The sequence below is a fragment of the Camelina sativa genome, chromosome 19 (assembly GCF_030686135.1).
Source record: "Camelina sativa cultivar CO46 ecotype springtype chromosome 19, ASM3068613v1".
Taxonomy (NCBI): domain Eukaryota; kingdom Viridiplantae; phylum Streptophyta; class Magnoliopsida; order Brassicales; family Brassicaceae; genus Camelina; species Camelina sativa.
In genome coordinates this window covers 23,368,357-23,395,157 of record NC_141898.1, presented here as the reverse complement: position 1 = coordinate 23,395,157, position 26,801 = coordinate 23,368,357, and the positions used below count along the sequence as shown (strand labels likewise).

At 34.8% G+C, this 26,801-nt stretch overlaps 2 protein-coding genes and 2 long non-coding RNA genes across 15 annotated transcripts; 3 read left to right on the top strand and 1 right to left on the bottom strand.

The window, feature by feature from the left end:
* Positions 1 to 2,834: 2,834 nt before the first annotated feature.
* Positions 2,835 to 4,712, bottom strand: LOC104767054 (uncharacterized). Of its 12 annotated transcripts, none has more exons than XR_764169.3 (8): positions 4,468 to 4,712; positions 4,246 to 4,307; positions 4,047 to 4,148; positions 3,825 to 3,956; positions 3,633 to 3,730; positions 3,424 to 3,534; positions 3,130 to 3,331; positions 2,835 to 3,027 (listed from the first exon to the last, which is right to left on the bottom strand). It is a non-coding gene; the product is annotated as an uncharacterized LOC104767054 (long non-coding RNA). The 12 variants fall into 12 exon arrangements; XR_015591688.1 differs by having other exon boundaries at positions 4,512 to 4,712; XR_015591689.1 differs by having other exon boundaries at positions 4,047 to 4,151; positions 4,512 to 4,708.
* Positions 4,713 to 15,147: 10,435 nt separating this feature from the next.
* Positions 15,148 to 16,611, top strand: LOC104767053 (uncharacterized). Its single transcript, XR_764165.3, has 2 exons — positions 15,148 to 16,009; positions 16,142 to 16,611. It is a non-coding gene; the product is annotated as an uncharacterized LOC104767053 (long non-coding RNA).
* Positions 16,612 to 16,909: 298 nt separating this feature from the next.
* On the top strand, positions 16,910 to 21,041 carry LOC104767052 (MLO-like protein 8). The gene is made up of 15 exons (XM_010491074.3): positions 16,910 to 17,757; positions 17,956 to 18,013; positions 18,200 to 18,429; positions 18,521 to 18,637; positions 18,715 to 18,775; positions 18,896 to 18,984; positions 19,119 to 19,193; positions 19,279 to 19,367; positions 19,444 to 19,493; positions 19,569 to 19,609; positions 19,698 to 19,871; positions 19,958 to 19,993; positions 20,083 to 20,150; positions 20,249 to 20,309; positions 20,398 to 21,041. Exons 1-15 carry the CDS (start codon positions 17,536 to 17,538, stop codon positions 20,824 to 20,826), a joined length of 1,800 nt encoding a protein of 599 aa, XP_010489376.1. The 5' UTR covers positions 16,910 to 17,535; the 3' UTR covers positions 20,827 to 21,041.
* A 1,183-nt stretch (positions 21,042 to 22,224) lies between these two features.
* On the top strand, positions 22,225 to 25,726 carry LOC104767050 (aluminum-activated malate transporter 6). The gene is made up of 6 exons (XM_010491072.3): positions 22,225 to 22,627; positions 23,399 to 23,536; positions 23,639 to 23,908; positions 24,270 to 24,406; positions 24,485 to 24,631; positions 24,748 to 25,726. The coding sequence occupies exons 1-6, from the start codon at positions 22,369 to 22,371 to the stop codon at positions 25,420 to 25,422; spliced, it is 1,626 nt and encodes a 541-aa protein (XP_010489374.1). The 5' UTR covers positions 22,225 to 22,368; the 3' UTR covers positions 25,423 to 25,726.
* The last annotated feature ends 1,075 nt before the right edge of the window (positions 25,727 to 26,801 follow it).

Here is a 26,801-nt window from a genome sequence, read left to right as displayed (position 1 = left end):
TCACAATTCATGTGACTCTAAAAATTAAAGAACACATGTATGCGTCTAAATTATTCATTCACCTAGCTCCTACATATCTTTCTTGCTTTCTCGCGATGCAGTGGACGAATAATATAATAACTGACTTGAAAAAAAAAACAAAAAGGAAGAAGTTTAATTCTCATGTACATTTTGACTTTTCAAACTCCAGTTTAATTTATGATACCAAGGCTGTGCATGAGGTGACACGAGGTGACCAAAAGTGAATTATGTACTAGTACGATAGCTACAAAACGTGCACACGTCATATTTTGTAGTATAACTAAAAAACATGGGGACCAGAATTTTCAGCTTCTCCAATATTCTCGAAAAAATTTAGTTTGTGGACGAAGTTATACGGATTTGGCCATTTGGGGAGACGACATCTCCCTCCCCCCCAATAGTTGGGGGGAGGGGAGGGGGCGAGAGATTTATAAAGACTCCCCAATACTGTATATAATGTTTTTTAAGAGCCATATTGTTAGTAACTACGTTGATATATATATTCACTACATCATTCATAAATTTCCAACTTAAACGACTTCTAAAAGTGTCTTTTGTTACTTAGTTTTTCTACTAATTTGTAATTTAACTCATAGTTTTAACATTATTTTTCTCCTTTTTCTAACAAAATCCAAATCCTTTTTACAAGTTCGATCTAACATTCTTGTCCTCATTATGTCATAAGCAGAGAAAGTGTAGGCAACCAATGTTTTGTTTTTCATTTTTCAATATGATTTTAGTCTTACAAAAATTGCCTCGACTCAAAATTGTAACTATGCATCCTTTGTTTTTTTGTTATTGGACCAAACTAAAAAAAAATTAGGTTGAAGCCCAAAAGTATCTCACTCAAACTAAATCGATATTGAAATTGAAGGAAAAATGTCATAAGCGACAAGCCCATACAATACTTTTCCTTATTCGACCGGGTATAATCCTAAATAAAAAAATATAGCCCATACAATATTTTTACTTTATTCTTCGTACCTTGATAAACAATTTTTTTAATTTATACTATAAAATATAACCTAGTTTTTTATAATGTCACATAAATTTAGGAATGTTAAAATGGATTGAAAATCATGGGTTAAATGTCACATAAATTTACCCTATTTGTCAATTATTTTAACGGATATGAGTTAAATTTTTATACCCAAATAAATAAATAGGTTTTGATGGGTTCGTCGTCTAATGGGTTTGTGGGTTTTAGGATTATTGGTTACCTATGGATTAATAAAAAAAATCAAAAATAATTATTTATATGTATATATTAATATGTAAAATATCTTCTTTTTGGACCTAATTTATGTAAAATATATAAAATAAATGCTAAGTTTTCTTCTTTGCTAAAAACAAAAAAAAAGTAAACAACTAATATATATATATATATGTCAATGGTCTAAAATAAATGTGAACTTTTTATTTTTTGCTGAAAATGAAACGTAAGATGAAGAATGAAGACTATGAAGTTAAATAATCGAATTGGATCATTTAAAGAAGTTTCAAGTGTGAAGTGACTTTAGTGCAGTGGCAGGAGGTAAGTCCATTTGTATAAGGCATCATCACACCAGGGATCGAGTCCCGCTTCCTACAAATGTAGGAATTTGGCTAATGGGCCGGCCAGTTGTGACACAATGGTTGACAAAAAAAAAAGTTTCATGTGTTTTATTTTATTTTAAATTAAGAATGGTTTTTTATTTTGGTTTTATGGATTTTTGGTTTTAGGATATTAGGATACTTTTTCTATTTTAATATCAAGGTATTATTTTTTTAAGCTTAAAAACTTTTGTTGGTTTTATAATTCTATTTTATATAATAGGTTATGGATTTGATATTAATTAATTTATTTTATTTTATTTATATATGGGTAACCCATATAACCCATTTAGCTATTAGATTTTATATTATTGGATTTAGGTATATAAATTCAACCCATTATAATAAATGGTTCGAGTTGAATCTGCCCACGAAAATCTTAAATCCATGTGAGTATGGGTCGGGTCAGTTATCTATTTTAACACCCTACTAAATTTATAAATATTGGGTATTGTTAAGTCCACCTGGGTTTTGTCATATCTTTATACAAATTATTATGTATTTAACATTAGTCCAATGTTAAGTCCATTTCGTTTCTTTTTTTCTTTTCTACAGTCAACGGTTATTGCGTGTGTTTGTTAGGTTTTCTAATTTAACTCATAGTTTTAACATTATTAGGTCGGTACCACGCTACGCCGTTCAATTGTTTTTCATTTTTTTAAAATATTTTATTTTGTGTTTTCTAGAAAACTATTTTTATATGTTGTTTGTAATCTAAAATCATTATTAATATAGTTTATGACAATGATCATTACTAATATTGTTGTTTTCAGTTTTTTTTTATTATTTGTTAATGCATATTTTTGTTTATTATCATCACTTTCAAAATCATTAAATATGTTTTACCGAGTTAAACATTTCATTATGTAGACATCGACTACGTAAAATTTCGATTACTATGATCACTTTGCTATCAAAATAAAATTAACGCATTCCAATATAAAATTATTTATATCGCATTTTATACCCCATCGGATCAATTCCATTTAACTTAATCTATAATTTTAAAATTGTAGTTTACATTAATTTCATCTAATTTATATAAAACATAGACTTTGTATCTACTATATATTTTATAAAAACTACCCTATGTTTTTTTTTCTCTTTTTCTAAATTAACTCTTTTTTTGTAAAAAAAACAGTCCTACCTTTGCTATTAAATTGAAATACATATTTACTGTTAAAAAAAAATGGTATACCCCTAAGCGAGAATTGGTCACCTGTCCTATGAAACAACAAAAGTGAGCTATATAAACGTGATCCTAGGTTCTAGAAATTGAAAATATCTCTCAAACCACCAGACAATACTAATGACTCTTTTATCTACGGATTAACCAAACTCTAATTGAAGTGATACTCATCGATTGTCGAGTACTATATTAGACCATCTCCTTCTAGTGATTGGATAACTCCCCTATACATACACCAGAAACAAAACAAAGCAAACTCATGAACTCAACAACTTTGACAGTAAAGAGAGATAGAGGTTATAAGGAGAAAGGAGTAAAGAACATACTTTAGCTTGTTCTTTGGGATCTTCAATTGCTGAGCAATTTCATAAATGTGTATCCCCTGTTGTTGAAAGTTACTTCTTTGCCACCAGGTTCCTCAGGTGGAAACGAAGGAAGCTTTCCGTTAATATCAAAATACAAACAAGCGTACAACTCGCAGGACGTCGAGTGCAGTATAGCATTCTCAAAAATCAGCTGTATCACTCCCTGCAATCAAAGGTAAAGAGCAAATCAATACCATGAAGAGAGAGAGAGAGAATCACAATAACAGAGATCAGAAAATTAAAAAAAAAATAAACCTTTAGGATATCAGCAGAAGTGATGCCAGAATCAATCAATAGACCTTTAAGAAGCTCGTACTTCTCCGTTTAAGAAGCTCGTACTTCTCCGGGATAAGCTTGTTCAGAATACTGCAGAGAAATCATAATAGTCAGAATATATACATCACAATCAACTTCAAGCACAAAAGCTTAAAAGAAAAGACTACTATTAGTTTGTTGACAAATACCCTTTCACAGTTTTGAGGACTCGGTCTTGATCTGAAAGAGCTCCTCTTTTAGCTGACCATGGGACTTCTGCTTTCACCAGCACAGGAGCAGGACCAGACTGTTTCACAAGATCATCATCACGCTATCAAGAAGATGAAATTAGTAAAAACAGCATGCCAACAACAAGTAACAAGTGACACGGAAAAACTTACCCATTGAGATGTATTTTTAGGTTCACGAGAGTCGTCTCTTAACCATTTTTTACCAGAGGTTGGAACCTGCGGACGACTATGCCAGTCACGGGTATTAGGCTGGGAATAACGATTCTGAGGCTGGTTTGTTGGCTAATAAGACCAAAAACAAGAATGTGGTTTAGAGAAAACAAGATTCGTCTGAAAAAACACAAAACAGAGAAAAATCACACAAACACTCACTTTACTCTCGGCTGCACGATTCCCTCAACTCTGATCTTGGACAAAAAGCTCAACTGTGATTTCCTTACAGCGCCTTAGGATATCCTCAGAGACTTGAACCGACTGCTATTGAGAATAACATAACGATGAGTGAGTTGTTTCATAAGCAATAGAAAACAAAGCCAAGTTCAACATAAGAAATAAAGTTAAAATTCAATACCTGTTTGACATGAAGCAACGGGTCTCGGCTAAACTGCACACGTTCACCAGAGAATTTTCTCTCTACGAAAAACAAAACAAAAAATTTCAATTTACACAACATAAAGTATCAATCTTTGTCCCACATTAAAATTTCAACAATTGTAAGAAAAGAAAAATCCCAAAAAGATCCAAACTTTTTTCATAATTCGATTCATAATCACGGAAACAAATCAAACCCTACAATTATACAGCTTGTTCAAACCCATTCGCGGAAAAAAAACAAACCCATGAAATCAAAATTGAAGAGAAACAAGGAGAAAAAAACAGAAGATTTTGATTTGGTGAAGAAGCTGAAATCACGCCGAAGAAGAAGATTGGTATCACAGCGAGCATTCAAGCTTGATATCACGACGAAGAAGAAAATAAATCTAGCAATTGATTAAACGCAGTGTTCAACAAAACGTTTTCCATTTGCTTTGTCCACCTAAGTAAAAAAAAGCTTACATGTATTAATTGTTTTAATTTGATAGGCTGTTCATTTTTTCTGAGGTGTCAACATCAACTTCATTGTTGAGGCTGATGTATCATCACCTGGAGAGAAACATCCTACTTTCATTGTATTGATTTTTTTCATAACATTCATAATTCTCAACAAAGTTTGGAAGCGATAATTATGAAAACTGATATATCATGGTTTTTAGGTGTTTTTAGCCATGATATAGGTCTTATTTATAGAGTCTTTTTGGTATTTTTAGAGTCTTTTGAGTCTTTATAGGATTTAGCATAGATGAGAGCATAATTGAGCTAAATATGAGGATTTAGAGCACATTCAAGCATTAAGGCTAAGCTGTGAAGTTGGGAACAAGTTCAGAGACTTGCATCGGTCGATGCAAGTGATAGTGTCGATCGATGCATCATCCAGCAGAAGAATCAGAAGTTTTCTCACAAGTTTTGAAGATTTACAAAGTTGCCCCAAAATCTTCCATATTTGCATCATTATTCCCTGGGCGTTTTTAGGAATATAAATAGGATTTTTGGGTCATTGTTTTAGACCTAAGTTATTTTCTAGCAAGCTTTATTTCCCTGCAACCCTGTGAGATTTTGAGAGCTTTGGAGAGAGAGATCTGCTTTGTACAGAGAGATCTGCTTTGTAGAAGCAGAATTCTTGAACTCCCTTTTACTCTTTTAATTTCAATTGCTTATTATTCAGAATTATGTTTTGTTCTTCATTGAATATGTCTGAGTAGTTTGCTTGTTAGGATCAGGATTTTTCATAGGGTTTTTATGATTTGTTAGATCTGTTATTTTTAGGATTCTTTATCTTTCTAGATCTTCATCTTAGGTTGTTCTTCATATTAATTCTTGATTGATCACCTAGAATTAATACCTAGGAAAATAAATTGATATGAAAATATAATTGATTTTTCTGATAAAACCTTTTGATGAGCAAAATTACTTTCTGCAAAGATATTTGATTTAGTGATTTTGTGAACAATCTAAACTTGTTTTTAAAGCTGATTTATTACCTAGAATTTTGCAAAGAGATTTGAATTTTCTGGTTTTAAATTTAGATAATATTTGCAGTGAGAACTTATTTATTTTACAAGAGTCTTTAGAGTTCTAGATCTGATCTTAATTGCTTGAATCCTAATTTATTGATTGATTTAATATTTCATAAATTCCTGCGAAATTTCCTAGGCCTAGCGTTTTTAATTCCCTGAATTTACAACACTTTTTAATTCTGTTTCTGCATTGTTTTTAAATTAATATTTTGATTTAGCATAATTAAAAGATTAATAAGTCTATTGTGTGATCTAGAGTCTCTATGGATTCGAGCCCTAAAGTATTACAACTGCAAGGTTGTTAGTACCACTAGGATATTACAATTTGAGCATATCAAATTTTGGCGCCGTTGTCGGGGACTCTTTTGATTCACCATTAGATTAAAGTCTTTGATTTTGTCTAAATTTTTATTTTTCTATTTTACTCACACGCTTTTGTTTCTTTTTTTTCTTGTGTGTTTCAGGTACATCCCTAAGCCTAGCACCAGGAAAAATCCTACTGGTCCAGTTGTTAAGCTTACAAACCAAGAGTTAGGACAACTAGAGCGTGACAACACAAAAGCAGCCAAGTCAGCGAAGATGGTCAAAACACTCATATTGAGACCTGATGAAGCTGGAGTTTTGAGGGATCAAGAGGGCAATGAGTACAACGAGCAAGGCCAGAAACTTGATGCTGAAGGACGAGTTATTCAGGAAGAACTCGTCGTGGTTGAGGATGATGCACGTGGCGTCGAGCGACGCAATGACGACATTGATCGACGCAACCAAGAAGGCGTCGACCGACACAATGATGGCATCGATCGATGCAATGCTAGAGCCGTGGAAGGTAACAATCAGGCTAGACGTGACAACAATGGAGAGCTTGTCAAGACTCTTGCGGACTTCTACAGACCAGACTTATTCTATGAGAACCGCTCCGCAATTGTCCCTCCTCCCTTTCCAAGGAATGATTTTGAGCTGAAGCCTGCCTACTTCGCTCTTGTTGGACAAAGGTCATTCCAGAACTTGCTGCATGAGAAGCCTCTAGACCACATTGAGCATTTTGAGGATATAGTCACCAGCATTAAAGCTAATGGAGTCACAAAGGTCTATCTCTACTGCAAGCTTTTCCATTACTCTCTTGCTGGGGAAGCTTCTCATTGGCTAAGACAACTCAAACCGGGATCTCTGACAACCTGGCATGACATCAAGGTGGCATTCTTGAACTATTTCATGATGATGCGATGTCTGATGAGTTGAGGATTAAGCCCTCCACCTTTAGACAAGGACCTGCTGAATCTTACAAAGCTGCTTGGGTGAGATTCAAAGCATACAGAAAGACTGTCCGCATCATGGGTTCTCAGAAGTGCAGCTGGTCAGTATCTTCTTCAGCGGGATTGACTGGAGGTATCAGATGGCTTTGGATGCTGCTAATGATGAGAACTTCAAGACAAGGTATCCAGATGAGGTTGAAAAGTTGATAGAGAGGCTAGCATCAAAGAACAGTACCAAGAATGCAGACTTAGAGCGGAGAAGAGCACATGAAGGAAATGGTTCAAATCAGTTTGCTGCGGTGAATGTTAAGTTGGATACAGTGCACAATCTTCTTGTGGGAAAGAAGTCTGTCCATTTTGCTGAAGATGTAGAGACTTTTGAGCCAAAGCGAGAGATTACAGAAGATGTCAACTATGTATATGGAGTTGGGTATCAAAATCAGAGATTTGATCAAAAGAATTCATTCTCAGGAAATCCGAACAGCAACTTCACTAGGAATTATGGTTCTTCTTCTTACCAACCTCTCCCTCCACCCAGTTCAGAGAACAAGATGGAATCAATGATTGAGCAGATTCTTCAAGGTCAACAGAAATTAACAGTGGACTTCAATGGAAAGATTGATTATGTATACACTGAGCTGACTAGAAAGTTTGAAGCATTAAACACTCATGTCAAGAAGCTGGAGAATCAAGTGATTCAGACTGCTGGGTCTGTTAAAAGACAAGAGGAACTTCTTTCTAGAAGAACTGAGAACCCCAACCATGCTTGTAATGCGATTTTGGTGAAGGAAGGAGACGAAGATACGTTAGTTGAACCAGCATCGATCGATGCCATCACAATGCATCGATCGATGCAGTCACCATCCGCTGAGCCGAACTCAGTCCAGAACGAGAGCGTCGATCGATGCACCACCATTGTCGATCGACACCCCCCACGAACAGCTCCAGTTTCTCTTCAAGTTCAACCAATCGATTCAGAGCAAGCCTATAAGCCTAAGGTTCCTTTTCCTAAGCCTAGGAGGTCCAAACAGGAGATTAAAGAAGCTAGATGCAAGGCTATGATGGACAAGGCGATGATAGAGATGCCTTTGGTTGATGATGTGAAGTTTTCTCCTGGGATTAAGCGGTATGTGAAGAGAATGGTCACCAATGGTTTGAGTCGTGAGGAAGGAGCTTTGCTAACCAAGGATGTCAGCTCAATTCTGTTGAATCAGCCTCCAAAGAGGAAGAAGGAGATGAAGCAAGGAAGTGGTTGTATCTAAGAAAGTAAGTGCAGTGATTCAAAGTAGGATTGCAGAGAAGTTACCAGATCCTGGAAGCTTTGTACTTGATTGTTCTATCTCTGCAGCACGGTTTGCTCACTTTCTTTGCGATCTCGGTTCTAGTATAAACTTAATGCCACATTCTGTTGCTGCGAGACTTGGGATGACAGATTTCAAGCCAACTATGATATCTCTTATCTTAGCTGATCGTTCCAAAAGGATTCCTGAAGGTGTCTTAGAGGGTATTCCAATCAAGATTGGAGATTGCATGATTCCCACTGACTTTGTGGTGTTGAAGTATGACAAAGAGCCTAGTAATCCTCTTATCTTAGGACGCTCTTTCTTGGCTACAGCAGGTGCCATCATAGATGTGAAGAAGGGACACATATCTCTGAATGTGGATGATTTGATCATGAACTTTGAGATGGACAAGCTGAGAAGGATTCCTACTATTGATGGTCAGACATTTCCTGTGGAGGTTGTTTCTGATTCGATCATAGAGCTTCATGAAGATATTATTGCTGGGTATGTCAAAGAGATGGAGACTGTTGAGAAAATTGCTGAGGAAAGTTGCAGAATCGTCGAAGAGACAAGAGTTATAGACACAACATCGATCGATGCAGCTGTTGCATTGATCGACACACCTTCACGAGAACGTCCGGACTTGTCCAAAACCGAAGATACTCGAGTTGATTCCTTAGCTGCAAGTCCTAGACCAGTTGTAAAGCTGAAATCTCACCATTCCACAGTCCAGAAACCACATGTAAGGCCAAGGTATGCATCACCTAAATCTTCTCCTATCATCAATAAGAATTTCAAAGGTACAAAAACTGTTTTGCAGTTAACCAAGCCACCAAATTATCGTAGAGCGTTTGTTTCTTATGTTGATGATTTTGCAGGACTTAAAAGGAAGCCACCCATACCTAAGTTCCGCCCTGGTCCGGTTCCTCACATCCTTGGCAGATCTCATGCACCTACTGCCTACACTCCACCTTGGATGAAGAGGACATTCTCTAGGAAGCATTCATTGCTTTGTTCCGATCCACCGGATGACTGAGATCCGACACAGTCAAGCTAATGATTGAAAACAAGCGCTTAGTGGGAAGCAACCCACTCATAGGTTTTTCTTTTCCACTTTGAGTCATTTTTATTTTTGCTTTGAGTCAGTTTGAATTTGTATTAAATTATGAACTTCTATCTATCATGTTGCGTTTAATCTTGTGTTTGAGTGATTCTTAGCAGTGCTAACATCCAAGGAATGAGAAACACACAAATTAATCGCAGCTAACTCAAGAGTAATGTTCGAATTCTCTGCATCTGCAGAGTGCAACGACCGACACATCATCAGCATCAGTCGACACAGAACATCCAGTTTGGTAACACGATTTTGTTCACAATTTCAATACTTATTTGTTTTTGTTTATTTTTCTTCGCCAATATCTTACTTGATAACACTGGGGACAATGTTGTTTAAGTCTGGGGAGGCAGTTACTAACTACGTTTCTGTTTTTGAGAGTCAGTCGAAAAAAAAAAATGTTTTATTGAGTCAAAAATTTTGTTGGTAACTATGATTTTTCTTTTTAGTGTACTGCCTCGGTTGATTAATGCTGCAGATTGAATCCAGAATCCGACTAATGAAAAATCCAATGGCTGACCAGTAAACCAGAGACATCCAAATTTCCAACATAATCCATAAAAGCCTGAGGTAATTTCTGTACTTTTCTTTTTACCCTATCAAGGAGATTGATGTTCATAGAGCTTGACTCCTTGTTCATACCTGACAAGTAAGATTTCAGAAAAGAAAAAAAGATGGTACTCCTCTCCCTTATTAAAGTTTGAAATATTTTTTCTGAGAGCTTTGTTTAAAAAAAAGAGTGAATAAAAGATGAAATGATTTTGATCAGTTTAGAGAGGTAGGTAAATTACCTGTGACCTTATTATTCTACTCTTGAGTCAAATGATCACACAAAGCTTGGAAGCGAGGGGTAGGTAAATTACCGATGACCCCATTATTTGCCTACAACTTTGAGAAAAAAAAAAGAGAAGAAGATAAAAAAAAAACAAAGCAAAACTCAAAGGAAGATAAGAATATAATAAGTCTGGGGGAGAGAAAGAGTACCACATGTGATAAAAGATATATCTTGCTTGTTATGGTATTGTACGGGAATGAGTCTAGAAGGTTCTTGACATTGATCAAATTGATGAAACCCACCGATGAAGGCTTAATGGAGGAAGTAGTGGAATTTGGTTTGAATTTGGGATGCTACGAAAGTCAACGGAGAAATACATGGTGGTTCGATTTGGATTTATCTGCTAAGCATATGGATTATGGTTTGGATGATCATGACATTACTTTAAAAGGAAAATGAGTTTCTGCGTTTTCAAACCTCTTTCACAAGTTTAAGTTTATGTTTTGCTTGAGGGCAAGCAAAGGCTAAGTCTGGGGGAGTTGATATATCATGGTTTTTAGGTGTTTTTAGCCATGATATAAGTTTTATTTATAGAGTATTTTTGGTATTTTTAGAGTCTTTTGAGTCTTTATAGGATTTAGCATGGATGGGAGCATAATGGAGCTAAATAGGAAGATTTGGAGCATTCAAGTATTAAGGCTAAGCTGTGAAGTTGGGAACAAATTCAGAGACTTGCATCGGTCGATGCAAGTGATGGTGTCGACAGGGGCGGATACAGACAAATATTTAGTATGGGGCACTAATAAGATTAATAATTAAATTAGAGGGTATATAAATAAATATTATACTATTTATTCAAGGAAAATAAAAAAATAGAGTGGGGCACGTGCCACACCCACGGTCAACGTGCGTCCGCCACTGGGTGTCGATCGATGCATCATTCAGCAGAAGAATCGGAAGTTTTCTCACAAGTTTTGAAGATTTACAAAGTTGCCCCAAAATCTTCCATATTTGCATCATTATTCCCTTGGCGTTTTTAGGAATATAAATAGGATTTTTGGGTCATTGTTTTAGACCTAAGTTATTTTCTAGCAAGTTTTATTTTCCTGCAACCCTGTGAGATTTTGAGAGCTTTGGAGAGAGAGATTTGCTTTGTAGAAGAATTTTTGAACTCCCTTTTACTCTTTTAATTTCAATTGCTTATTATTCAGAATTATGTTTTGTTCTTCATTGAATATGTCTGAGTAGTTTGCTTGTTAGGTTCAGGGTTTTTTATAGGGTTTTTATGATTTATTAGATCTGTTATTTTTAGGATTCTTTATCTTTCTAGATCTTCATCTTAGGTTGTTCTTCATATTAATTCTTGATTGATCACCTAGAATTAATACCTAGAAAAATAAATTGATATGAAAATATAATTGATTTTCCTGATAAAACCTTTTGATGAGCAAAATTACTTTCTGCAAAGATATTTGATTTAGTGATTTTGTGAACAATCTAAACTTGTTTTTAAAGCTGATTTATTACCTAGAATTTTGCAAAGAGATTTGAATATTCTGGTTTTAAATTTAGATAATATTTGCAGTGAGAACTTATTTATTTTACAAGAGTCTTTAGAGTTCTAGATCTGATCTTAATTGCTTGAATCCTAATTTATTGATTGATTTAATATTTCATAAATTCCTGCGAAATTTCCTAGGCCTAGCGTTTTTAATTCCCTGAATTTACAACACTTTTTAATTCTGTTTCTGCATTGTTTTTAAATTAATATTTTGATTTAGCATAAATAAAAAATTAATAAGTCTATTGTGTGATCTAGAGTATCTATGGATTCGATCCTAAAATATTACAACTGCAAAACTGTTAGTACCATTACAGTATCACAATTTGAACATATCAAAAACGAAAGAGCAAAATACCATAAAATATTGTTTTTTTAAAATGTTTAAATCGTCCTTGACCTCCGGTTCTCATTGCATATGTCCACATACTCGGTATGACTATCATGTTTAACCAGTTTTTAGTTTTTTGCTCTTTGTCGAGATTCAAGAATGCTTACATCTCATTTTCTTCAAAATGAGTTTATTTTTGAAAAATTCTACATCAATTACTTTTTCGAAAAAATCATTCCATTTACATTTTTCTAAAACTATTTTATCCTTAAAAATAAATTTTTGAAGGAAAAGAAGTTTATGTAAATCCATGAAAATCAATAATAATCCAGAAAATATTTATAAAAAAAAAATCAATAACAAATTTGGCTAATTTATAAAAACTTTTCAATTCTCTCCACTTTTTAAAAAAAAAATCAATCAACTCTACACCAATTCATCTCCAAATAACGTTTCTATGTTTCAGATGACCAATAATTTTTGTTAGGTTTCAAACAGAGATCCATTTTCAAAAGAATAAAAATACAGTTTATGTCTGGTCATTTATCTATTCTTCTTTCAACGTTCGCTTGTTTTCTTTTACACAATAGTTAGATTTTCCCACGCTTTATAAATATTTCTCATATATATCAGTAGGCATGCAGGTAGAAATGAGGAGCTATTATTGATTGAATGATGAGGAAGTAATTATCATCATGCAATGCTTTATTTTATTTTATTTGGTTAGGTGAAGAAAGACAAGACATCCACAATTCCAACGCCACAGACAAACCAAAAGTGTAGTGAAATCAATAATTTTTTCTAGTTGCAAAAATAATCATATATATGCGTACGTAACTGCTTTTATATATTCTGTAATATATGGTTCAAACGGAGTAGGAAACCGCTACTGTCATAAAGAGGGTTTACGTTTTGTTTAAGATAAAGAAAAGCCAAAATATGCTAAAGATTTGTATGTTGTAGACAGAATATGAAATCAAATTAGAAAGTGATTATAAAATAAACTACTAAAGCATAGAAAGCAAACCAAAAGTAAGGTTTTAAAAAGAAAACACCACTAGTCTCTCTCTCAGTCTCTCTACGGCCTTTATGCAGTAAGCCAGTAATGCTGCACGTAGCCAAATAGTTTTTATTTTGAGTAGCAAGAAAATACAGTTATTGGGCATGCTCAAAAGTGAGACAATTTCTTTGTCCTCTGTGGTAAAATTATTTGCTCGTCAGTCGTCAGGGACTCAGGGTCAAGCTGGACCTGCAGCATGGGACGAAATTGCATGCCTAGAATAAGAGTTTGAGGATTTAAGAGCTAAGAGCATCTCCAAGCTATTTCTCCATCTTTTTCTTTAAAATATAGTAACTTCATTTCATTTTGGAGATGGTTTTTTTTCTAATCCTACTCCATTTTGGAGTTAAAAATAAAGATCTTTAAATTTTAGTGTAAAATAAAAAATATATGTCTCTAAATATAGAGAATAATATGGAGATTTCTATTTTGGAGATAGAAATGGAGATCGGTTGGAGCAAACTTCATTTTGGTGATGTAAATGAAGATGGGTTGGAGATTGATTTGTATAACATTATTTCATTATAACTGATGCAAAATATATAAATTTACTTCACTTAATAATTAATGTATTTATTAGTTTATATTAACAATACTTAGAAAATGATACAAGTTTTACATCAATACTTAGATAAAATGATGTTAGCAAACATACATTTCAAGAAAAAAGTAATTGGATAAACATATGTTATTATTTGATCTTAAGTTATGTCGATTAAATTATATTTATATACATAATTTGATTTCACTATTCTCTATTTTTTTATTTTTTTAACATGAAAAGTGTTAAGCAATTTTTTTTTTAAAAGACTCCAAAATATAAAATTTTAAAATATGTAGTTCTTTTTGTTTTTCAAAAATAAGAGTTGTAGTTCAAAAACTTAAAACAAAGAAAAAAATCGAAAAAGATAATTAAGTTATTCTTTAATCGATTAAAACGTAAAATCCAAACTGACTAACACAAAAAAAAAAAAAAAAAAAAATCCAAAACAGCTTGTATCCCACATCGACGAGGGCAAAACAAAATGCTCCTAATTGCTTCTATATATATTTACTTCACGTAATGGTCCATCTTTTGTGGGGATAACAACTAATTGTGGAAGAAGTGACTTTAGTGCAGTGGTCAATGGTAAGTTCTTAATGCACAAGGCATTATCACACCAGGGATCGAATCCCACTCTTTATAAATATAGGGATTAAGCTAATGGGTTGGCCTGTTGTGGCCCAATGGTTGACAAAAAAGAAAAACAACTAACTGTGGGGCTCATCATAAATATAGTATAAATAAGTTTAATCAAATGAATATATTAAAAAATATAATTGAAAGATATAAATAATTAAGTATTACGTTACAGAAAAAATATTTTTATATTATTTATTATAATATTAATTTTAACAACATTTTTTAAAATAATATAAATGTTTTACATTAGTTTTGATAACTGATACAAATATTTTATATCAATTTAATAAAATGATGTAAGACTTCCAATATTTTTTGTAAATGATGTAAATGAACATCGATTTCATTAGTTGAAGCAAATATTCATTTTAATTTATACAAATTATTTGTATCAAGAAAATGTAAACCATTTATTTAAGTGATGCAAATTATCTTAACATCATTTACATATGATACAAATATATAAATTCAATGATGTAAAATAACATCTTTTTTGTGGTGCAATGATAAACTTATTCACTTCTCCACAAACATTATAACCAGTAGCAAAGCGTTAGCTAGTGTCATATGCACTGGCGGACCTATTTAAGGGGAAGGAGGTTCAATTGACCCAGGTTTAATTCTAAAAAACAAAAATTTGCATGTAAATTTCTAGAGTTTCAATAGCAAAATTAGTTTTTTTCTACATGTTGACACCCCAAAATCCAAGTTCAATTCTTCCTAAAACACTTTTGGCCCCGGTAAAAATTTATCTTGGGTCCGCCAGTGGTCATATGTCTAGAAGAACTTTAAGAAAAACGTGTTGTCGATTTTCCCAAGCATCCTCTAATTGATGAAGTGTCCACTGTCCACATATCCTGATGATTCCTCTTCTATATGGTAGCCGTAAATTATTTACAACAAATACAACGTTTAATAGCCGTTAACTATTCTCAATATTTACTATGTATAATAATTTAGAATAAATTTCTAGAGAGTTCTTGAAAATTCGAATTGCGCGTGACTTCACGCGCCCTTAAAATTTTCTCCCAAATATTTTTTTTCTGCGATAAACCTAGATTTCACGATTCTGCCTCTCCGGTCACCGGCGTTCCTTGCCAGTACCGTGAGAGGGCTCCCTGTTGTTTATCTTCCTTCTTTGTAGCGTTGTTTGTTTGCTCCGATGGTGGTGGCTTGGATCTTCTCCTTTATCTGAAGCCTCGTGTTGGTGGTAAGCCGTCGCGTGGAAAGAGAATACTCACCAAGGGGGTTGAGTTGCCGTCTCTGTGGCTGCTTGAGGACGTCGGCTTGAGTGTTCTACGGTGTCTCTCGTGGGTCTTGGGGGGGGAACGACTTTCTCTCGTGCGACCGTTCTAGATCTAGTCTTAGATCTTGGTTTATGGTGGCTTTGATGTGGTGTGGGAGCAACTCAGTTTCCTTACGGGGTTGGGCTTGTGGCGTCTCTAGACTCCGGTATAGCTAGCCGGTCTCTTCTCGCCTTTCTTCCTTTTCAGTTGGTGTTGATCCAGTTCCTTAGTTGCCCTGCGGTGCTTCTGTTTGTTGGTGTCACTCTCGGTCTCTCCTCCATCGGTTCTCCTGCTTCCAGTTACTGAGATTGAGGATTTTGGTTGTTCTTGTGGCGGTTAAGCTCGCCGTGGGTGGGTTTTTTTTTTGGGTTAACGGTGAGTCTCCTCTGTCTTGTGGGCGTTGGTGTCAGTTTCGTCTTCTGTTTCTACTAGTTTGTGGCTCTTCATCAGGTCCCCTTTTCTCTGTTCTGGTAGTTCAATGTTGGTGTTTTTCATTTCGTGCAACAGTTTTTGGAGGTCTATGTTATACCCGAGTGGAGTCTCATGAGAAGAATAGAGGCAGCGCTTTGGTCTAGGTGGCATTACTTATCCGTGGGAGATGGTTCCTGTTGTTTGGAATAGGAATGGTGAACGAAGGTGGTTTCTCTGGTTGCCCGTAGATGCTCATGTAACCGTCGGGTTTGTGCGTTAGTCCGCTTTTGTCATTGTGTTTTTGTGTTAGTTTGCGGAGAAGTTGTAGGCGCCTTATCCGGAGGTTTTGAAGGCTGGCCTCATTTAGGATTTGGTTTGCTCGTGGCAACTAGGATGGGACTATGGAAATCACACAAATTTCCGAGTTTGGCATCTCAGAATCGGTGTTTTCTCTTTTGTTTTCGATCGGATTAACGTGTTTCTCTATTGCTGTTTTTGTTGTCCGTTTATTCTGTAGTTTTTTGTTTTTTTTTTGCTACTTGTGTTCATTGTAATTTCTGTCAAAACTCGAAAATGGTAGAAATACTTCACATTGATACCAAAAAAAAATTCTTTTTATTTAGACAGGGGAGATCAGAATGAATATAATTCGTTTTTGGAAATATATAATAGAAATATTTTACTACCAGGGGAAACAATATTAATAATTCAAACTATTAACACTTTATTTCCCTAAAAAAAATTTCCAAAAATTTAACATAAAAGTGTTAATAGTTTGAATTAGTAATTAAAAAAATCACCCGAAAAATAAATCATAATTTCTTTCAGAATGTTAATTACTCGAATTTTTGAGAATCCAATGTTACCTTATTTAGTTTTAATATTGATTCGAACGCAAAAAACTTCTCCTTTTTTTTTTTTCTTACAATTTCCTAAAATTGATCTTTGCTTGCTTAAGTCAAAGACAAGAAGAGCAATCACAGTTTCTCAATCAAAGCCACCTTTCACTGCTTTCAAACTTACCTATTTTATTTTTTGAAAAGAAACCATCTCACGCGCTTTATTCATTCCTCTTCTCTTCTCTTCTCTCTCTCTCTCTCTCTCTCTCTCTCTGAAAAAACCATTAATGACATAAATAAACAAATCTTATCATTTTTTTTTTCGTACTCTGACAAAGTAATAGAGAAACCAAAAAAAAAAAAAGATTGAATCATCATCACCATCGTCAATCTAAAAACTTCCTCGATCTAGGGGGAATCTATAATTTTCACTTTTGTATCTTTCATTGATTTGGGTTTACTCGAAATAGGTAACTTGAGTCTTTTTCTTTCTTTGCAACCGCGTGAACCTACTAGCGAGCGAGCGAGCGAGCGTTTCCGCAAATGTGACAGCTCATCACTCTCTCAACTTCATACACTAGTTATATTAAGTTAACGAAGCAGGTACGACCAAATACTTTGTCTGAAAAAAAACAAGAAAAACGCGGAGTTATGGGATTCATCGACGGTTCTTTGCTTCGGCGGCTGATTTGTCTTCTTAGTCTCTGGTGTCTTATCGGTGGAGGAGTCACGGTGGTTGTGGCGGAAGAGGATGAGCGGAAAGTGATACATAGAGAGCTTAATCAGACTCCTACTTGGGCTGTTGCTGCTGTTTGTACTTTCTTCATCGTTGTTTCTGTTCTTCTTGAAAAAGTACTTCACAAAGTTGGAAAGGTCTGTTCTTTTTTTTTAAATTTAATTTTGGGGGTTTGTGCCAAATCTTTGTACTTTTTGTTGGATTTGAGGGTTTAGTGGAGATGGGTTCTCTTTGCTTTGTGAAAAGGAACTGTCTTTGTCTGAGATTTTGGGTTTATGTTCGTGTTTTGAATTGGCAAATTTGTCTTAAAGTGATCCACTTTGTTCTTGATTTAGGTTCTATGGGATCGGCACAAGACAGCTCTTCTCGATGCCTTGGAGAAGATCAAATCAGGTCAAAAATTGCAAATGTTATTTTTACTACTTTGTTTTTTTTTTGTCAATTTCTGTTCTGTTTGGAATTTGCAAGTCTGAGTCTTACCCCAAGGAAGAATTTTTCGATTTTTAGATACATTCTTGGTTATTTTTTTTTTATCTAAATTCATTCCATTTTAAACTTGTTGATTATGACTTGTTGCAGAGCTGATGGTTCTTGGATTCATCTCTTTGCTTCTGACATTTGGACAAAGCTACATTTTGACGATTTGTATCCCTTCACATGTTGCTCGTACGATGCTCCCGTGTCCTGCTCCTAAACACTTGAAAAAAGAGGAAGATGACGACAATGGTGAAAGTCACAGGAGACTCTTGTGGGTTGCGCACAGAGTCCTATCAGGAGGTGAAGCATCTCCCACAAAATGCAAGAAGGAGGTGAGAGTTTGTTAAATATCTCATTCAATAACTTGTTTGCCTTGTTGATCTGAAGATTGTTAATGCGTGTCAATGTTAAATGATGGTGCAGGGTCATGAAGAGCTTATCTCTGCTGAGGCACTTCATCAATTGCACATCCTTATATTCTTCTTAGCCATTTTCCATGTTATGTACAGCTTTTTAACTATGATGCTTGGAAGGTTGAAGGTACTTAAGAGTTCAACATCTCAGTTTCGTTTACAGAAAGTTTTTGGCTTGTATTAAAGATTTGTTGGTCTTTTCAGATTCGCGGATGGAAGCATTGGGAGAAAGAGACATCATCCCATAATTACGAGTTTTCAACGGGTACGCTAATGCACTTTCTCTGACCTTGAGGCTACTCTATCTCAGTTCTAGTCTTAATCCTTGCGGTGTTCCTGAGCTCGATTCACTATACTGTGTGTTTGTTGTTCTTGCTTTATATAGATACTTCCAGATTCAGGCTAACTCATGAAACGTCTTTTGTAAGAGCGCACACCAGTTTCTGGACTCGGATTCCAATCTTTTTCTATATTGTAAGAACCATCGTCTTCTTGCTTCTATTCTATTCTTAGTCAGCTCAAGATAATGTAGCACACATACCAAATTTACTATTCGGTACTATTCTTGATATGGCTCTCACTTTAGACGAATACAATGCATTTTTCAGGGATGTTTTTTCAGACAGTTTTTCAGATCCGTTGGGAAAACTGACTATTTGACATTGAGAAATGGATTCATCGCTGTGAGTTTTTTGACTTACAGTCCAAATTTCGATTTAGTATAGAGAATATTGATCTTGCTGAGTCGCTCTATTGTGGTTTATGAAGGTTCATCTAGCTCCGGGAAGTCAATTCAACTTCCAAAAATACATTAAAAGATCGTTGGAGGATGATTTCAAGGTGGTCGTTGGAGTCAGGTAAACTTATAACACTTTCTACAAACATTGGTGTTTATCCCTATAGCTTATATCTAATGCTTGTGTCTTATTGCAGCCCTGTCTTGTGGGTATCTTTTGTGTTATTCCTCCTCCTAAATATTGAAGGTGAGTATCTAAGTCACTAAGTGTATAAAATTTTGTTCAACGGACTTGTTATAATCTTCTTCCTCGGTATCTCAGGCTTCAAGATGATGTTCATTGGCACTGCAGTGCCGGTTATCGTAAGATATCTTTCACTTTAATTCGGTGAAATCTTCCAAGTAATAATATTTCAAAGGACTCACAGTTATTGTTTTTTTTGGTTTCAAGATAATTTTAGCTGTAGGGACAAAGCTTCAAGCGATAATGACAAGGATGGCTCTCGGAATCACGGATAGACATGCGGTAGTTCAAGGAATGCCGCTTGTACAAGGCAACGATGAGTATTTCTGGTTCGGCCGTCCCCATTTGATTCTCCATCTCATGCATTTCGCCTTGTTTCAGGTACTTAAAGAAACAGAGAAATCCCTAAACACAAAACACAGATCCTTTTCTTTATTTTCTTGAATCGTTTCTTTTACATTTTGCAGAACGCGTTTCAGATCACGTATTTCTTCTGGATATGGGTAACAACTTAGTTTTTTCCGTTGCTTTTCATATGCATTTCTTTCTTGACAAGAGTACATAATTCTCTGTTCCCTCGATGTAAATGCAGTATGAATTTGGAAATAAGTCATGCTACCACCCTAATTTCAAGATTGCACTTGTAAAAGTAGCTATCGCGTAAGCATCTAATCTCAGACACGTGTGAAAGATATTGAGCATGTCTACACAGCATGATCATACCACTAATCCTGTTTCCTTTTTACTTTCTCTTGCAGTGTAGCAGTATTGTGTCTTTGCAGCTACATCACACTTCCTCTCTACGCACTCGTAACTCAGGTAACTAACTTTCCATATTGTTCATATATGCTTACTGAAACTTGACATTTCTGTTCAATCTCTAAGCTAAGAAGTCTCTGTGATTTAGATGGGTTCGCGGATGAAAAAATCAGTATTCGATGAACAAACATCAAAGGCACTCAAGAAATGGAGAATGGCAGTGAAGAAGAAGAAAGGTGTGAAAGCCACCACTAAGAGACTTGGTGGAGATGGAAGCACGAGCCCTACATCATCAACAGTTAGGTCTACTTCGTCTGTACGATCATTGCAACGTTTCAAGACCACACCACATTCGATGAGATACGAAGGACTTGACCGTGAAACATCGGATCTCGACACAGACAACGAAGCTTTGACTCCTCCTAGGTCTCCTCAAAGCTTCGAGCTTGTTGTGAAGGTTGAACCAGATTCTATAGAGACAAAGACTGGTGAGACTAGCCGTGACACTGAAACTGATTCTAAAGAGTTCTCTTTTGTCAAGCCCGCACCGAGTAAAGAACCATCGCAAGACCGGTGAGAGACTAGCCGTGATGGTAAATCTGATTCTAAAGAGTACTTTTCAAGTTAAGCCTTCCCCGAGTAAAGAACCATCGCAGTAAAAGAATCAGAATCTGTCACTGCGGAGCATTGTTTTTGGTTTATTTATCTAATACCTTTGTAAATCAAATGCCGTGGTGAAAAAGTAATGTATTGATGACAATAGTAATTAAATTAGGATTTGCCCTTCTTCCATTGCCAAATTATAACAGTCCAGATTCTGCCATTAGAGATTCGGCGTAAGAAAATGAGGGACAAATATTAGAACCAATTTAGTAAAATTCATTAAAGCCTACTCAAATTTTGTCAAAGCTAATTCGAAACAAAAGCTATACAACACAAAGAAGAAAGTTTTGCTTTATTTATCTAATGATTTGTCAATCTTAGTTATGATGTTCTCTATAACGTTGGTTTGGTTCTCAGTTTTCTAATTAATTGATTAAACCAAAAGTCGAGTTGAGATGAGTGGTAACACTTGAGCCACAATTAAGTTATATGAGTGGTAACACATGATTGAGGACGGTTTGTTTTTTGTTTTGTAACCCATAAATGATATATCTCACAAGGTGCCTCTTCATCGTCCTACTGGTCTAATTAATATCACTACATTGGCTCGAGGTTTTTCACATCTCCTTAAGAGTGAGTTTCCAAGGATTTGATGTATTCGTTTCTCTCAATAGTGTCTATAAATTTCAACCTTTTTTTTTTTTTTTTTTTGTTGATTAGGGTCTAAATGGTTTTGATTTTTTATTTAATGTGGAAGCAACCAAAGCATGAATGAATAGAGAAATAAGACGAGAGATTAAACAAGGCAGCAACTAGTTTTTATACCGATCACTATTAAACAAGCTAGGCTCGCAGAGAAGTATTTCATTAATCTAGCAAAAACGAGCACATCAATTTATTCCCTTGTCTATCAAACCTAAACATAATTTAAGAAAAGAGAAAAATAAACTCCGCGAAAATCCAAATGATTATATATTTTTTATTACACAAAAAAAAAAAAAAAAAAAAAAAATCTAGTAGAAAACATCTCAAGTGTAGAGAAGGGCGGGTAGCTAGGATTTGACCTTGGAAGGAAGAATGGTGAGCGAGCGAGCGGTAGATGTAATAAATTACGACGCTTTCACACTATCAAAGTCACAAGTCACAAGTCACATTACTCACGAGACACAAAACCATAAAAACTTTTCTTTTCTTTTTTTTTCTATAAAAGATCGAAACTTTTGTTTTTGACATTTTCCTAAAATCTCTCTATGTTTTAGATACGCGCGTAATTAATAACCGCTTTATAATAGGGTCCATTCACAGGTCCACATATGGAACAAAAAAAAAGTTATAATTTAAAAACTTATAAAGTTATTTTGTTAGTGATGATGTGTTGAAGTATTTGCATGAATGGAATAAATGGGGAAAGATAAGCATTTGCAACGTACATACAAAGTAATGACAAAAATCTCTTTTTATTTAATATATATACTACACAACAAGGTTCATCTTAGGAATAATTTAGGGAAACAAAATGGGTCCATTTCATCAGCAAAGCAGAGAGAGGCTTCTCTCGCAGCAGAATAATGAATCCAACTGGTGTTTCCGCGGGGTCGCCAAGTTGTACGAGATGGGACACTCTGATCCTCGGAAGCTCTTCTTCGCCGTCAAGATGGGAATGGCTCTCTCTCTCTGCTCTGTCGTCATATTCCTCAAGGAGCCGCTGCATAATGCTAGTAAATACTCTGTATGGGGCATCCTTACTGTCGTCGTGGTTTTCGAGTACTCCGTAGGTATTTGAATTTCATTCTTGATTTGATTAGATTTGGGAAAGCTTGCTTTGTTGTTTCATGTTTGTATATATTCTTCTAGGTTTTGAGTTTTTTGCACATGTTCGCCGGTAAGCCGTTGGTTCATTCTAATGCTTAACGGGAACTTTACTGATTCCATTTCTTTTATATTTGGATTCAAATCTTTCTATAAAATAGACGCTATGCGTTCATATACCATGCCGACATCTCCTAAAGTATGAAATTAAATGTTTATGTTATTAAAAATAGGTAAGCTGGTCCATACCACCGTTAATATTAATTTTCTTGATTTATTTTTTCCTTATTCAATCTAGTTTTATATTTTCTAGTTACATAATAAATTTTGACTTCATGTATATATATATATATATATATTTGTTTAATGTTGATTGAAAGTATTAATATAATATTTAATAGTTGACTTTTTGAATTAAATATTTTTGGATTTTTTTGTTTTTTTTTGAAATTAAGCATCCTTGAACTTTTTCATATGATTGTTATATGTAAAAGTCTCACATATATATATATATATATAGCATTATCAATGTTTTTTAATATATATATATAATGTTTAATATTGTTTGAGTATCATTATGAGTTTGAAATATTTATTTTTTTTTATATATTTACGAATCATGCTATTTCATATGTTATAATAGACCAGCTTACTAAACATTGAGTACGGAGTTTAGGCTATAACCGATGAGTTGTTATCCGCTTACCGCCTAATATAATTCAAATGTTTATTTGTAGGAGCAACTTTGGTCAAAGGATTTAACAGAGGGATAGGCACATTATCAGCTGGAGGACTTGCGCTTGGCATCGCGAGGCTCTCTGTTTTATCAGGAGAGTTCGAGGAAGCCATCATCATAATCTGCATTTTCCTTGCAGGTTTTTGTTTGCTGCATTTCCCTTGTACTCCTCCTACATGACGGTTTTGAAGATTGATATAGCTAGTAACATTCTCTTTAATTTTGACCTTTGATCTATCAGGTTTCATTGCTAGTTATACGAAACTCCACCCGGCCATGAAGCCGTATGAATATGCATTCAGGGTGTTCTTGTTGACATATTGTATTGTTCTTGTTTCGGGGAACAATACAGGAGATTTCTTCAGCACTGCCTACTACAGGTTTTTGTTTATTGTTGTCGGTGCGACCACTTCTTTGGTTGTGAATATATTCATATTTCCAATATGGGCCGGAGAAGATCTCCATAAACTGGTAGCCAATAATTTCAAGAGTGTGGCTAATTCCCTAGAAGGTAAATAAACATAAACTCAATGGTCCTTCAAACAGAGAATATGAAAGTTTTCAGATGATATGGACCAATCAAATTCCTAAAATGTAAATCATATATTTTTGAGATGAAGATTCTAAATAGATATAATTGAAAAATAATATTATGATTAGTTTGATTTTGAAATTTAACGAGAAAAATTATTTACTAATATGAAATTATGAAGTCTACTAAGAAAAGTAGATGGTGGACAAATCCAGTTTACCGTTTACTTTCAATTAGCCTTTTTGGGGTTTGGTCATTTTATCATTATGTTAGTCTCTCCTTGTAAAGTTTTAGGTTTTGAACTGATATTTCAGGTTTTGTTTTATTTTAAAATATTTAGGATGTGTTAATGGCTACTTGCAATGTGTGGAATACGAGAGAGTACCCTCCAAGATTCTCACGTACCAAACATCTGATGATCCATTATATAGTGGCTACAGGTCCGCTATTCAATCTACAAGCCAAGAAGAATCACTGGTATGCATGTTTGAAGTTGAAACAGTAACTAAAAAGAAATTGCATGTTCTTAGCATTAAGAATTCTTTCTTTATGCAGCTCGAGTTTGCCATATGGGAGCCTCCACATGGACCTTACAAAACGTTTAACCATCCATGGAAAAACTATGTCAAACTAAGTGGTGCATTAAGGCATTGTGCTTTCACCATCATGGCAATACATGGTTGTGTACTTTCAGAGATACAGGTTCCTTAATCCTTATTAAACTATTCCATGAAACCCATGTAAGATGTTTAAAAGCTTACAAGTTTCTACAAACTCGATGATATATGAGAACATTGTATACCTTTGTGATTTGGCAGGCAGCTCCACAGAAACGACAACCTTTTCGTCATGAGCTTCAAAGAGTTGGCAATGAGGGAGCAAAAGTTCTGCGTTTGATTGGAGACAAAGTGGAGAAAATGGAGAAGCTAAGCCCCAGAGAGATTCTAAATGACGTTCAACGTGCAGCAGAGGAGTTACAGATGAAGATAGACAGTAAATCCTACCTTCTTGTCAACTCAGAAAGCTGGGCGGCTACTAAAGAGCAAGCTGAAGCAGGAGAAGGAGAAGAAGAAGAAGCTCACGAGACCAAAGTGATCAAATCCTTAAGTCAGATTTGGGACACTAACAACATCAGCAGCAACAATCAGAATCCAGCCAGTGGTAATGATGGATCTCCGACATGGATGTCAACAGAGAGTATGATGTTAAGAAACCGAGAGACATGGCCAAGCGTGTCCTTCATTGGTGGTTCTGTGGTGAATGATACAGTATATAAAGTATACGAAAGCGCGAGTTCTTTGTCTTTGGCTACGCTTGCTTCCCTTCTCATAGAGTTTGTTGCAAGGCTAGAGAACCTTGTAAGCGCCTTTGAGGAGCTAAGCACAAAAGCAGATTTCAAAGACCTCGTTACTTTTAGCGTGGTTGATCAAGAGGGATTATGGACCAGACTCGTGAGACTCAGGAGACTTAGGAGATACTTTAGCAGAAGCTAAGACTAAATCCTGATCATGTGGTAAATGTTGCCTAATTTTCTCATAATTTCATTTGCTGTTTTCATCTTCTATTTGATCATCTGACTGGTAATGATTATCTTCAGCTCTTTTTCATAGATAAGTGCATAGTAGCATTACCATTGTATACAAAACAAAAAATGTTGTAGACTCAGCTTAGGGTTTATTTGTGTAATGCTTTTATAAATCAATGCCGTGGTGAAGAAGTTAATTATCGAATACCATGTATTAAGTACATTAATTATAGGGTTTTGTGTTTGCCAATTCAATTGTTTTGTTCCAGATACTTCATTAGAGAAGTGGCTTAATTAGAACATGTTGAACAAATAGTAAGACCTAACGTCGTTAAAAACTCAAAATCCCTCTAATTATTTGCCACATTGTTTTATAGCAATGGTTTTCCACCAAACCGGCTAAACTAAAATCGAGTTGAAAAGGAGCTGTAACCAAAGAACAAAGCTTTATAAGTTTGACAAAAGTCACATGTTTAGTTGACGGGCCAAATGATTGAGTAGTCGACTAGTCGCTAGAATCAAAATTAGAGTTCAAGTACGACCAGGCCTTGTATTTTTTTTCTTTCTTACCGTGATAGTTTTTTTTGTTTTCTTTTTGTTTTCTTTCACTGATTAGGAAGTGTTGTAATCCTCTGGAAAATGGAAGATGAAGATAAGATATACTGAGTCAGAATAACTCTTTATCGAATATATAGAAACTTCAAATTCCAGTGGTATGATAGGAAAAGACTACAAAAGTTTCTGTTTGCTTTATAATCTGTATATGTTTTTGGACTGCCCATTATAATGATGCTAAATAATAGAGAGAGTTGATGGATAAGCTATGCGCAGAGGGGAGCACATGGGATATAAAATATCATTTGATATCTAAAAAGATGATAAAAGGGTTCCTTACAAAATCCCTGTGATTGGTACTTCACAGATAACTTAAAACTAAAAGGCATATTCACTTTAAACAGAACAACAAAAAAGATTGATAAACAAATAAAAAAGATAAAGTCGAAGAGACAGACAAGCACATCTGCACCCCATTTTTCATAACTAGGTTTTGTATAACTTTTGGAGTTATAGTGATCATCAGACAAATACTGCAGTTGGCTTTTTGTTGAGATATAATTTATAACTGTATCAGATTAGACTTCAAAATCGATCCCAATATAGGCGTCTAACTGATGAAGTTCTGAATTCGAAACAACACTTAAATGGAAAGTCCCACTTTTACGAATTTTTTTGATTAATTTTAAGGCGAAAACTACCCCAAAAAAAAAACGATATGATATAGTGTTTCTCGTGATTAAATCTGATAAAATTATAGGTTAATGGTAAGGTATAAGAAAAGGGAACAAC